Source organism: Synchiropus splendidus, chromosome 18, assembly GCF_027744825.2.
Source record: "Synchiropus splendidus isolate RoL2022-P1 chromosome 18, RoL_Sspl_1.0, whole genome shotgun sequence".
In the NCBI taxonomy this organism is placed as follows: Eukaryota; Metazoa; Chordata; class Actinopteri; order Syngnathiformes; family Callionymidae; genus Synchiropus; species Synchiropus splendidus.
In genome coordinates, this window is record NC_071351.1 from 3,442,785 (window position 1) to 3,455,658 (window position 12,874).

General features: G+C 42.4%; 4 protein-coding genes across 6 annotated transcripts; 1 reads left to right on the plus strand and 3 right to left on the minus strand.

The window, feature by feature from the left end:
* The first annotated feature begins 74 nt into the window (after positions 1-74).
* Positions 75-2,226, plus strand: tmed4 (transmembrane p24 trafficking protein 4). Its single transcript, XM_053849197.1, has 5 exons — positions 75-258; positions 595-695; positions 767-892; positions 965-1,111; positions 1,178-2,226. Exons 1-5 carry the CDS (start codon positions 123-125, stop codon positions 1,325-1,327), a joined length of 660 nt encoding a protein of 219 aa, XP_053705172.1. The 5' UTR covers positions 75-122; the 3' UTR covers positions 1,328-2,226.
* Positions 2,227-2,983: 757 nt separating this feature from the next.
* On the minus strand, positions 2,984-6,875 carry plpbp (pyridoxal phosphate binding protein). Its single transcript, XM_053849195.1, has 8 exons — positions 6,741-6,875; positions 5,895-6,002; positions 5,684-5,719; positions 5,537-5,612; positions 5,013-5,153; positions 4,806-4,948; positions 4,552-4,650; positions 2,984-3,716 (listed from the first exon to the last, which is right to left on the minus strand). The coding sequence occupies exons 1-8, from the start codon at positions 6,828-6,830 to the stop codon at positions 3,525-3,527; spliced, it is 885 nt and encodes a 294-aa protein (XP_053705170.1). The 5' UTR covers positions 6,831-6,875; the 3' UTR covers positions 2,984-3,524.
* A 546-nt stretch (positions 6,876-7,421) lies between these two features.
* On the minus strand, positions 7,422-8,476 carry snrpg (small nuclear ribonucleoprotein polypeptide G). The gene is made up of 4 exons (XM_053849761.1): positions 8,353-8,476; positions 8,176-8,198; positions 7,720-7,844; positions 7,422-7,594 (listed from the first exon to the last, which is right to left on the minus strand). The coding sequence occupies exons 1-4, from the start codon at positions 8,382-8,384 to the stop codon at positions 7,544-7,546; spliced, it is 231 nt and encodes a 76-aa protein (XP_053705736.1). The 5' UTR covers positions 8,385-8,476; the 3' UTR covers positions 7,422-7,543.
* Positions 8,477-8,744: 268 nt separating this feature from the next.
* si:ch211-148l7.4 (uncharacterized protein LOC563603 homolog) lies at positions 8,745-12,652 on the minus strand. Of its 3 annotated transcripts, none has more exons than XM_053849758.1 (2): positions 12,416-12,652; positions 8,745-11,283 (listed from the first exon to the last, which is right to left on the minus strand). In XM_053849758.1, the coding sequence occupies exon 2, from the start codon at positions 11,261-11,263 to the stop codon at positions 9,686-9,688; it is 1,578 nt and encodes a 525-aa protein (XP_053705733.1). In that variant the 5' UTR covers positions 11,264-11,283; positions 12,416-12,652; the 3' UTR covers positions 8,745-9,685. The 3 variants fall into 3 exon arrangements, with proteins under 3 accessions (XP_053705733.1, XP_053705731.1, XP_053705732.1); XM_053849756.1 differs by having other exon boundaries at positions 8,745-11,286; XM_053849757.1 differs by having other exon boundaries at positions 8,745-11,308.
* Positions 12,653-12,874: the final 222 nt, after the last annotated feature.

Below are 12,874 nucleotides of genomic sequence, written 5' to 3' on the forward strand. Positions count from 1 at the left end.
AGGGCACATTTCACCCACGCAATCAGGAAAGCCCCTTCCTCCTTCCGCAGTGAAACGTTGACGTCAGCAAGTTGAAACGTCACAAACCGCTTTCCCTCTTTGATGTGCGGCAAGTGTCCAGGATGCTCTCCGTTTCAGCTACTGGGGTGTTTCTCGTGCTAGCTTGGGTTTACCCGAGCTCTGCACTTTACTTTCACATCGGAGAGACGGAGAAGAAGTGTTTCATTGAAGAGATTCCAGATGAAACCATGGTGATCGGTGAGCTAATGTAGCGACATGCTAACCAGATGCTGCACTCCTGTTGTATGCAACCATGGTTTATGGTTTGCTTTTGGATTTCGCTTGAGTACGGAATAAACAAACTCACAATGTGAAAATACACATTGTAATCCCAACCAGATGTACAGAAATATGTCGTGTTCATTGCTTTGTCATTGATAGATACGTCCAAATAATGACATTATATTGTTATTATTATTATTATTTAGTGGAGTAATCTGCTGATGGATTAATTGTGCAGGTTGGCACTAGTTTTACGCATTGACCAGCCTCCACCCATTGTTCGAATTACTGACTGGTTTGATTCTCCGTCAGGAAAGTATAGAACGCAGCAGTGGGACAAGAACTCCAACTCCTTCCTCCCATCCACACCTGGGCTTGGCATGCATGTGGAGATCAAGGACCCAGACACCAAGGTAGAAGGGCACGCCTCTTTGTGCTCAGAGCTACTGTCGCTCAGTGCCTCTAACATGGAGGTCTTTTCCAGATTATCCTTTCCCGTCAGTACGGCTCAGAAGGACGCTTCACATTCACCTCTCACACTCCCGGAGAACATCAGATATGTCTCCACTCCAATTCCACCAAGATGGCGCTGTTTGCTGGTGGGAAGCTGGTAAGAGATCAATCAATGTCAAGCTGTAGTTCCAGAACAATTTGTACTCACAACCACGTGTGTGTGTTGCAGAGAGTCCACCTGGATATCCAGGTAGGAGAGCACACAAACAACTACCCTGAAATAGCAGCAAAGGACAAGCTGACTGAGCTGCAGCTGAGGGCCAGGCAGCTTCTGGACCAAGTGGAGCAGATTCAGAAGGAGCAGAACTACCAGCGGGTCAGTGGCGAACATCTGACTGTCTCATTTCTGCTTCCTGTGCTGACTTGCTCTTCTTCCTGACAGTATCGTGAAGAGAGGTTCCGCATGACGAGCGAGAGCACCAACCAGCGTGTCCTCTGGTGGTCCATCGCTCAGACTATCATCCTCATCATCACAGGAATTTGGCAGATGAAGCATCTCAAGAGCTTTTTCGAGGCAAAGAAACTGGTGTAAATATCGACATGACAGACTCCACCGACCTCAACAATGGGATTGTGAAAAACCAGCCAAGGAAACGTCTCCAAGAGGAAACATCATCCTCTTTTTTTTTCCTCATTCCACCTGTGTTTTCTGGCATTTTCTCCTTGTCTTGATTCCCGTGCAGCTAAACTGAATGTGTTTTTAGTTTTGAAGGCGTCTAATTATGAGTATGGGTTTACTTTTAAGTTATATAGTTATAAGTTATAGCCTTGCACATAGCTTAATTGGCTGGTTGTTTTACCAGTAGAGTACATTATTGTTGTTTAAACGCATCTGTTGTAAGTATTTCGTAACTCCCTAGGCTGTGCTAGAACGTTAGCAGTGGCTGCTAGCATTTACTAAAATAATAAAATAAGTTAGATCTTTGATCATTTTGCTGGCGACTCAGGAAAACATCTCAAAAATGCCCACACAGCATTACTGAAACAGACCGTGTTTGGGTTTAGGTGGGTGTATCTGTTCGATGACAGCTTTTGTAAATGGAGTTCTTAATTTATTTTCTGGCTTGTTTTAAGAATCAAAGCTAAAAAGTGTATTATTTAATTTCCAAAAGTCAGTAAATTACTGAATTAAATGATGCATCATTTTTATTCGGTGAAACTGTAACATGATGATTGGCTATTGTGAAGCAAAAACAATAGTAATATGCCTCGGATCTGTTGATGTACGGAAGTTTCCTCGCCATGTTATGATGATCCATCACTGTGGATCTATTGATTCAAACATGCAATCTGTCGTTTAGGTCCATCTGTTCACTGCATCGACACTCGCGCCTTGTTACTGTCAAGAGGTCACTCCGGTTTTTAAAAAGCTGATTTCGAAGGTCACGCAAGTGATTAATAAAGAAACAGTGGAAAAAAATTCTTCTGTTTGTCTTTATCAATTTGATTAGCAACCACAAATATGATTGCATCCAATTAAAAAAAAACAAATACTAGAATTGTACATCATTTTCATTGAGATATTTTTTTAAAAATAAAAACGACAGCTATCTAAAACTGTATTATCTGTTTACCAAACTAATGATGGTGGTAGTTGGGCAAAAGCGTCATCTTTCCAAACGTAATGCATTTTTTTACATTATGTCGTTTCTTGAGTTTATATTACTGACTGTTTCTGCGACCTACTTCAATCTTGTTCCAATACTCCTAACTAAATAACTAAATAAACTAATAACTAAAATTAACACAAAAACTAATATAAACTAAGCATTTCTAAAAAACTGAAAGTAACTAAAACTAGCCAATGCACTCAAAAACTGAATTTGAAAGACAAAAATTCAAAACTGAATAAAAATGAAAACAAATGAAAAACCATTTTAACCTTAGGACCCCCTTGATGATGGGTCACATTATCTTATGAGTGGATTCTCAGGGGTGGAACCTGCATTTACAAATGACCAGATGTTAGCAAAGAGCAGCCTGGGAGCCACATGTGGCCCCAATACAACATCAATTCCAGCAACTTTGGGGCAATACTCAGAATGGAAACAAAATAATACAGTGGATTTAAGTTGGATGTATGATCTCAGTTGGGGTGATCCAGGACTTTTTTCATTTGACATTTATTATTCAGCATGAGATGTTGCATAGGATCGACACCAGAAACACTCGTCTCACACGGGTATCCGACACTTGATAAAGGGATCTGATTTATTAAATCTAAGCTTCGTCTGTACAACAATGGTGGTGTGATACTCTGGGACAAACAAGTGTTCAGGATGGGACTGTAGAAAACATCACACAGCACAGTCAATCCCAAACAAATACCATGTAGTTCGACGAACAACTTTATTTCACTAACATTGTTAAAGGCAAGTTAAGGTTAGCTTTTATAAAATCTTATATCTTTTCGTCAAGATTGATGGATGGAAAAACGTCTTCACTGATTGATGACATAACCTTGGCTGTCACGCACAACAAAAAACGCGGCGCAAAACTTTCAATACCAAAGTATAATACTCCGATTTTGTCCCGAGTAAAACAAAGAACACAGGACCCCCACACACACAGTCATTTGTGTAGAGACCCGCCCACTTCTTCCAGTCCTGACGTAGACATGACAGAGTTTGGCAAACACACTGACTCACAGCTCCACTCCACGGTCTGTTTTTTTATTTTGTTTTGAATTGATTATTTTATTAAAGGGTCGATAAAAGAGAAGCCAAGCTTCAGTGTTCAGACACAGTGAGGTGCTGCATCTTCTTAGCCGCTTCTTCTGACACCATCTTGGATGTTTTCTCGGGACTTGGTGCCGGGCTCGGGGCAGGGCTGGGGATGGGAGTGTTGGCTGCACTATTGGGGTACTCCCTGTTGCCGAAAATGATGCTCCCCACTCGGACATTTGTGGAGCCCACCTCGATCTGCCGAAGAGTCAAGAGACCTATGATACAGGCCTCCAGGCTCACAACATAGTTTCACATTAAACAAACAGTGCTGTGGCTTCTGCCACTTCCTTGGAGGACGGTTTCACTCAGTGTCAACAGGCTCAGTCAATCAAGTGTGATCCCGCCCCCTGGCTGAGGCAAACATGGCGGTAGGCTGCCATTTCAATGAGCGGACGTTGGAAGGAAAATATGGAAATAAAAATACATTCTAGCTGATGCCTGAACCAAACACATATGTGCTAATGTAGCTCGATGCTATTAGCATTTATGCTAAGCTAATTCACAGGCTACATGGTTGTGCAAAATGTCAGGGGGAAATAAAAATAGTACTTTCTCGCACTATGTGACTGCATTCTGTAACATTATGTTTATTATTACTATTCTGTAATTTTATTTTTATTTCATTTATTTCGTTCATGTAATTCAAATATTAATTTTGTAGTGAAAGATCTTATTTTTATTTTTTAAAGCTATATAAATATATTATGACTTATCATGATTGATATTTTTGATGACAATATTGGTCAAAATATTATGACTATCACTTACCACTACCATCACTATCTTGATGCCCTACACTGGGGCCAACTATTTTTCAATTCTGAAGTCAACCAGCTCTCTGGTTTCAAATGTCCAGCAGATCTAGTGTTTCAAATGTGCCCGGTAAAAATCATTTCACTTTCAAAATCAATATTTTTTACCATAGAAAATTGTAGTTTTAGGCTGTGAAGAAAGATTTGCTTATAAATAGGACATATGAATTGAAATTGTAAAATTCCACCCCAGCATATTCAAAGAATGTTCAACTCACCGCATGTTCGAAGTCCGTGGACATCCCCATGCTCAGCTCCACTTCCTCTAGAGGCATCTTAAGACTGTCGCACACTTCCACTCTGCGACTCAGCATCATCTGCACACAGAAACAGAGGGAAACGTTTAGGAGAAGCAACATAACATAAGCATTCATCATTTGGGAATGGACTTCTCCATAGAGGTGAGAACCCACAACCTTTGTGATGCTAAACTGCTACAAATCCAATGATAATTCAGCATGAATTTTCGTACCTGGAAGTCAGGATTGGGGCCAAGGGTGAGGTCATAACCATAGTGGCCGATGGTCATGAGTCCTAAGAACTGCAGAGCGCTGCACTCTCTGATGATGTGTTTGACCGTGCTGACCGTTTCTTCGGGCGGGAGCCCGTGTTTACCTGCAAACACCACACTTCAGTGTCCACCGCACTGATCATCGATTCCAGAAAGGTCAACACTGACTCTGCTCTCCGCTGGTGTTGAGCTGTACCATGACCTTTAACCTCTGAGTGCTCGCTCCTCGCAGGCGCTGCCACGAGCCGTTGACTTTGTCGGCCAGCTTTGCTGAGTCAATCGTCTCCACGAGGAACAGGTTTGGCACGCCTAAAAACACACACCTGGGATTAGAGTTGAACTCAGACTCAATATTGGAGTTTAACCTAACCTTTGCACACTATAAGAGGATCACCACCGCCAAATATTGGAGCCTACAGTGACGACTCACTGAGCAATATTAACACTTGGTATTTTCTTGTTTATTAGGCAACTATAGCACTTCAGCTTCACATTGTCTCACTACAGCATGTTCAACCGAATGCTCATCCATACACTTAACCCTTATTAACTCGACACGATCACAGTATTTACCATTTAAAACCATGTCCTGCTCACACTGATCCACACAAACAACATGCTATAATGCTATGTAGATGGATGGATGGATGGATGGATGAGATGTGACAGTCAAACATTTCACCTCCACTCACCTAAAAGTTTGTTGACATTATTCTTCTGTAGATGGCCGATAAAATGCCACTTGATATCGGGACATGCTTCCAAGATCTTATGGCAATCAAAGGACAGTATTAATGACACCCCAGATAGATCAACCTCGTGAAAGCTTGATGACCCACCAGAGGATCCGACGCTTTGTCTACTAGTTCGTTCACCTGGGGAAAAAGTAAGAGTGCAGTGTGAAATTAAGGACGAATCCACATAAGTTGTGTAAATGAAGTAAATAAACATCACATGATCCAAATCTAAATAGATCTATCTATCTTGATAGATAGACAGATAGATCGATAGATAGATAGATACCCTTTATGGAAGGTGTCATGTACTCACATAGTTCTCCCCGAAATGTCGCTGTCCTTGCCTGTAGGCCTCCACGACCATCTCTGGAGGTTTAGTTTTGCTGACAGCTACAAGGCGCGGCGCCACGGCTGGCAGCACCTGCAGAAGGTCAGACCCAATGACAGACGAACCTGCCATGTAAGAAGCTGGAGGACCGACAGATAGTCTGCATCATCAGGGTCACAGATTACAGACAGCCATGCATTCAGAGAAATAAGGTCTTAAACTGTGTCGGCTGTAATGGCTAAGATGTCCCTGGGGAAACGCTACACCGAGCCTGGATCATCACATCACACAATATGCTGAGGTGCCACATCCATATTCATCAGCTGATCTCTCCTGGTCTAGTTTGTCCCTTCCTCTCTGAGAACCATGGTCTTAAAGTTTGAAGAAGCTGACTTCCTTTACAGCAATATATAAATTCACTAACCGAGGTTACTGGCATGTGTTTTAAATAACTCGTCATGCTATCAAAGCTGGGTGCATTTCCCAGAAAAATACAACAGCTATTCATATTAATAATAATGAGATTTTCCGGATCAAACCCTTCGGAATGACTAATCGTGGACACGCCAGTGCTGTATGAGCGATATAAATACACAATATTCCTCCTCAAGAATGAACAGTGATGTGGTGACTAAGCAGCCAATAGAATAGCAGCAAGACACGACTCTCCTCACGCTGCTGCTGATGCTGGAACACCATGTTATTGTCAAAGTGCAGACCCATCCAAAGGTTGACCGCCTTATATAACCCCAACTTCCGCCTCTTCCAGCCGCGGTAGCGGTAGCCACTTTAGCCGGAGTGTGCTCCCGAGAGTGTCGGCCTCGGACCTACCTTGGGGCGGCGTGTCGCCGCCTGGTTCACCCGCTCCACCACGGACTGCAACGCTTTCCCAACCTCCTCCGACATTGCTACTCTCCACATACCGTCAGACGTTACGACACAGCACGTTTAAAGACGTGAGGCTGGTGACGACAATCCGCCTTCAAAATAAAAGCGCGTATAACATAAAAAAAATAAAAATGGCGCCATCTTTACTTCCTGCTTCATCATAAAAGTCATTTGACTACCAATATTCCATTTTCTAAATCGTGGATACATCATTTTCTTCACGCACTAGAATCATTGCGTCATTTCCTGTTACCTTAGGTTGAACGAATGACAATATTTGATGAGGTTTCCCATAAAATGGGTTGTTTGTAGAAATATGTGAACGTGAAGCATGGGGGCTCCAAACTTGCTTGTGTTAAATGTTTAAATGTATTTACATCATGGAAGTGACAAAAGAGAAATACATGCTAGCATTTTCAAAATAAAGGCAATTTTAACATTGACTTAAAACCCCTTCGATGTCTGGACGTTGTAGATGAGAAACATGTAGGAGTGGATGTAAATCACTAAATATTGAGAATCACTCAATTCATTACTGGTCTGTGTATTCTGTATACATCGAATGAACCGTTTTTTTTATCTTAAAATGCAGAATCAATTGAAAATAATCATTAACAGCACATATGAAATATAAAGAAAAAAATATTTATTCACAAACGCACATAAAAGATCAACATTTCCAAACAAGAAAAACGAGACATCTTCAGCTTCTCTTTCAAACAAAGGAAGGAGAGACTTCAACAGGACTACACTCGCTCCAAAGCCTCCAACATGATGATGCTGTTTCCTCGGATCACCTGTCAGGAAAAGGATACATCTCTTCAGGGAAGTGTCGCGTTTATGTTTTGGTACAGCACAAGGTGAATTCGATGGCAGAATTAAAGATCAATAAAGGAGACTCTGCGCTACTGCAGATACTGACCACCATGCCGATGGTGCTCTGTTGTCCACCGGGACCCATTTCTAGACAGTCGTCCATCACCAGGTTCATGAAGGGATCAAACCCACGCAGAATCCCCTGCACATGCCGGCCTCCATTCAGCTTCACTGCACATCAAAATAGTAAAAAAAAAAAACGATCAAACATGTGTTCCTTCACTTATTTCAGCGGACATCTCATTCTAACGGGCCTGGTGAAAATAATTTACCGACTGTAGCAATATTTCTGACCAGAGAATTGGTTTGATTTGTATGCGCGTCCCGATTGTGCAATCTAAATATGAATGAAATAGTAGGACAATAACCCAACTATTACTGTTGTGATCCAACGGGTTGCGGAAAGAAACAACACAGCGTCAATGGTCGAAATAAAGTGCAATTGTTTATGGTTTATTTCAATTGCTTACTGAAAGAAACGTGTATGTTCAAATCGACTTACGTGAAAGCTTCTTGTCCATGAACCTGGAAAACAGAATCGCGCATTAGTTTGTGATACAAAGGCTAGCTGCTTATTAGCCGGTTACATTCAATCATAGCGACACGTATTCTCAAGTTTCCAGATTAAACTATTGCGAATTTCCGACACGCACGATTAAGCAATGTGCGTTTAACTTACTTTTTCAACTCAGGAGGGTGCGCTTTGCTCATTTTGAGTCCGTTTCTTCACGTTTCACACGGCGATACTGTGTCGTTTCACAAACCCGCGGAAGGAAAAGCGTGCTCCAAAACCGGAAATACAGCCAACATGAGTTCATCATACCGCCACCATGCGGTCTGGAGTGAATATATTTCCACTCATAACAATTACACACTGTATTTTTCACGATTTAGTCCCAATCCACATGCATTTATCAACTCATTTTAATAGATAGCTGGGTGGCGAATAGACAGAAATCGGCATTTATTCTACAGTCTGTCCAACCAGCAACTGAGGAACATCAAGTTCCCACACAACCCTTATTACATACTTCAAGAAGACACATTATGTGAAAGGCATGATATTGCATTGGTATCAACGTTTGTGGCAAATGGTGAACACAATTTATAATTGACATTAGTAGTCCACCATTTTTTGTTTAAGAATTGTTACAAAATACACATTTTGTTCACCCCAGAAAATAAAAAAGACTGAATTTTTGTCACACATTTGCTTTATTTTGAAAAAATACTGCCAAATGAAAAGATATATATCATCATCACAAAAGCTCTTTGTCGACTCACATTCTGAAAACTATCGCCAGCCAGTTTGCATAGGGATCACATGACCCAAGTGTTTTATGACCCTGAAACATTCGTCTTATAAGTCCAGTGCAAATAAAAACTTCTACTTTGAAATCAAATCTAGCACACGCACACCCCGATCATCCGATCTGATAACTACAAAACAATACAGCAGAAGACAAACCTGATGTAGGGGTCTTGGAGGTTAATAAGCAGAATTACAGATTTAGTAAACCCAAATTTATTGTGCTAGGATCAACAAAAAGAAGATGCTAATAAGATTCATCCAAAACAAAACAGGCCACTGCAGCCTTTTGGATTCAGTTAGTTCAGGAACTGGAATAAACCTGAAAGCCAGGACAACTCATGGCTAATCCATGAAACCTAGTGTTAGAAAATGTCAAAACACCGATGTTCAAGAGAGACAGAGGTACTCGTTTGTCTGAGACAAACCTACTACAATGGATATTTATACGTATTTCTTACAAGTTGGCAGTCAACCTCAGGAAAAATGACGAAAATACCAAAACGTTTACTGCCAGGCTTCAAGGTCTGACATTTTAATAGAAGCATTTTTTCATGTAAGGAGTCACTTTCGGAGGCCAATTCTTCCTGTATTTAGTCTTGTGAATGTCACTTCACCGTTGATCACTTTGGCAAATTCTGAACTGAAAGAAAGAAGCTTGGGAAACATCAAGCGGAACAAAGTTCTTCAAACACCTGACCTGTCAGCATTTGCCAAACAGGTGCGTGTATCCTTCGACAATGCTCTCCTCCTCCACCCGGGCTCTGAGATGCTCCTGACAGTGGTCTAGGAAGTGGTCCAGGACAGAGAAGCCCTCCTGACATGGCACACAGTGATAGAGTCTCCTACGCCGTGAGCCGGACCAGCCTACGGGATCCATTTCGTCTAAGCACACGCTACACTGTCTCCGCCTCATGGCGGTCAAGTGGAGTTCCTCATGTTGCTTGAGCTGGTACTGCAGAGGGAAGACCTCAGCACACGAGGGGCATGGAAACTCTCTACCATCCTCCTCCTTTTCTTCCACCTCCTCTTCACTCTCTTCAACTTCCACCACCTCCTCCATCACAACTTCTTGCTCTTCCTCGCTCTCCTCTGTGTCCACCTGCATCACGTTCTCACGACGTCTATTAATAACACGCGGTATCTTCCTGGGCCGACTTCGACCGGGTCGCTCTGTTTTTCTATCTCTATGGTTGTTTTTGAGAGCCACTAGTTTGGCTGCCATCAAGTCTTTCTGGGAACTTTCTCCCTTGAGAGAGGAGCCGTTGTTACTGTGTTGTTTCATATGTGCTGATAGGGAGAGGTGATGCATGAAGACTTTGTTACATTGAGGACATGGATACATAGTTTTCTTCTCCCTGATGCGGACGCTGCTCCACGGCTCAGTGATGACATTATTCTCTCTGCTGTGCTTGATCCGCCGATGTTTGTGCAGCAGGACCATGTCGCTGAATGCCATGTCGCAAGATCGACATCGGAAGAGGCTCTCCGATTTCCCCGTTTTCACACGGCTGACACCATCTGACCTGGTACTTGTCTCCGCTTCATGACTGGTCCTCTCTTGAGGCTTCAGTTGAACTACTGCGTGGTCCGAGCACTTATGCAGCTGCAGTCTCATGTTTGTCTGGATGGGATTGAAAGACAGCTGGGCCACAGAAACAGCTTTGGTCCTAAGTCCAGGGGAGTTGGAGCGTCCTGAACTGGACTGGGAGCCTGGGGTGGACTCACCTGAACCTTCTCTGCCTGACTGAAGTGGCTTATCAATACAATCAGATTGCTGGTGATGAAGCAGGGCCTGCTTCTGACTAAATCCCCTACCACATGGAGCACAAACGTAACTGTTCAGAAGGAGGGGTTGGCGGTACAGCGACCTTGGCTTCTCCAGCACCACTGAGCAAATCATACATGCAGGGCAGGGCGAGTTTAACCTGGTCTGTCCCTGACAAACAACACACGGGGTTGAGGATTGTTTGCATTTGTGCAGGTCCAAAGACGACTTCAGGGAGAACTCCAGACCACATGAGGCGCAGCGGTGAGGCTTTGGTAATGTGTGCTGTCGATGCTGGTGGTGCAGGAGGTCAGTGACACAAAGGAAGTCTTGACCACATTCTGGACAAACGCATGGATGTTGATGGGGTTGGACGTGGGCCTGACTGTTCAACTGCTGTTTGCTCTCCACCTGCTGCATCAAGGTGGCCAGTCGAGCCAGAGTCGCAGACGCTGTGGTGCAGCGGTCGAAAGTCTCCTGTGTTCTGTTTGAGCCGACACTGACTCCATCCATCCTCCTCCTCCAAACCTGCTCTCCTGGATGAAAAACACAACATAACTAACTGAACAATGAAACATGTCGATCATATTGCCAGTAAACTGGGGTTCACACAAACACAAAACCCCTCACTTAACAATACATTTGAATGACGGTTGGCAAATGTAATTTGTATGCCACACCCAAATATTCAAACTTCTCGCCTCGCACGTTCATTGCAAGAGGGAGACTCATATTGTCAAAAGTAGTAGTGAAAAATCGTGCTTATGGAAACATCCCAACGTAACTGATATCATCATCATCATGGAAAAACATGCCGAATGAGTTGTCAAACCTGTGGTAGCTGAGAACTCATCATTCAATATTCCCAGAATCAAGAGCATTGTTAAAAAAAAAAAAGAGATGATGATGCAATATTGATGCAACCAATGACCATAACAGCCTCTTTAAGAAAAGCATGCTGCAGATACCTAACTGAGAACGTTATTTAAAGGGACATTTCAACATGTTATTTCATGTTACAATAGGACTAGGCAAGCTCTCTATGAAAGCGTAACAGGCTCATTTTACCTCGACCCTTTTTCAATGCACACCATGCTATTCATTATTTATTACTATTACTATTGGAGTATTACTTTCGATTCTAGACCTAACAGTCAGAGTAATTGTTGGCGAGAGAAGTGCCTTTTTTATGCACGATACTTATAAAAACTAGTTCCTCCTACAAGACAGACAAGATCACGATAGTCACAAACGAGTTAAAAGGGCAGGGAAACGTCCGAACACGCAGAAGAATAGTCACGTTACAAATATTTACGTCGCACCCATAAAAACCTCGGTCAAGCTTAGAAATACAGCTCCAACAAAAAGAACCAGGCGAGTTCAATTTTAGGAGGAAACAAAACATGCAAATTGATGACAATACCAATAGTATATTTCTGAACAACAACATATACAAACTTAAACCCATGAATCGAGTAAATGCTTTGGATGATCCTTGGTAGAATATTACCATTGAAATGACCATTTAACCACGAAAAACAGACGCCCAATTGATCTGAAGTGGATTGAATGCTAACGATATGGTGCTACTCGTAGTGCCATCTCTTCCATTAGCACGAGCTCCGCGCTACAGAAAACGTGCGAGGATATCGTCGCTATTCTTACCAGTTGATCTCAACGGGACCACGTTCGATGGTGGTACAGTAGATTCACGGTAAATGTCGAGCGAACGTCTGGAATGACTGGTAAAAACAACTGCAGCATGGCTGCATGAGTGTTAGCGAAGTTTGAGCTGTTTATCCCAGCAGTCAATAGCACTTCCGGTGTGTAGTTGGACTACTTCAAGGACGGTAGGATATGTAGCTTTTTAAATAAATGTTTCAATGAGAATGTCAAGTAAATAAAAATGTATCACGCATTTCAGTTTGAACTGACTATGATGCAACATTTATTTGACGTATACGGTGAATAATGTTGCATCATCTGCCTGCTTTGAAGAAAAAAACAAAACAAACCGTAAGGCCCTTAGAACACGAAGGCATCACATTACCGTCAGTTTCGTTATTTAATTAGAGTCCTAATTCATGTAAACATTTTCCATTATTACTTGCTGAACTGGAAGAG

Excerpts from the sequence above, each read along its gene's own strand:
- tmed4 (XM_053849197.1), top strand. The coding sequence starts at position 123 with ATGCTCTCCGTTTCAGCTACTGGGGTGTTTCTCGTGCTAGCTTGGGTT. Across the intron at positions 893-964 it reads TGTTTGCTGGTGGGAAGCTG|AGAGTCCACCTGGATATCCA; the intron begins GTAAGAGATCAA and ends TGTGTGTTGCAG. Across the intron at positions 1,112-1,177 it reads AGGAGCAGAACTACCAGCGG|TATCGTGAAGAGAGGTTCCG; the intron begins GTCAGTGGCGAA and ends TCTTCCTGACAG.
- plpbp (XM_053849195.1), bottom strand. The coding sequence starts at position 6,830 with ATGTGGAGAGTAGCAATGTCGGAGGAGGTTGGGAAAGCGTTGCAGTCC. Across the intron at positions 5,154-5,536 it reads TAATGTCAACAAACTTTTAG|GCGTGCCAAACCTGTTCCTC; the intron begins GTGAGTGGAGGT and ends GTGTGTTTTTAG. Across the intron at positions 3,717-4,551 it reads CCACGGACTTCGAACATGCG|ATCGAGGTGGGCTCCACAAA; the intron begins GTGAGTTGAACA and ends ACTCTTCGGCAG.
- snrpg (XM_053849761.1), bottom strand. The coding sequence starts at position 8,384 with ATGAGCAAAGCGCACCCTCCTGAGTTGAAAAA. Across the intron at positions 8,199-8,352 it reads CACCCTCCTGAGTTGAAAAA|GTTCATGGACAAGAAGCTTT; the intron begins GTAAGTTAAACG and ends TCTGTTTTCCAG. Across the intron at positions 7,595-7,719 it reads AGAGCACCATCGGCATGGTG|GTGATCCGAGGAAACAGCAT; the intron begins GTCAGTATCTGC and ends TTTTCCTGACAG.
- si:ch211-148l7.4 (XM_053849758.1), bottom strand. The coding sequence starts at position 11,263 with ATGGATGGAGTCAGTGTCGGCTCAAACAGAACACAGGAGACTTTCGAC.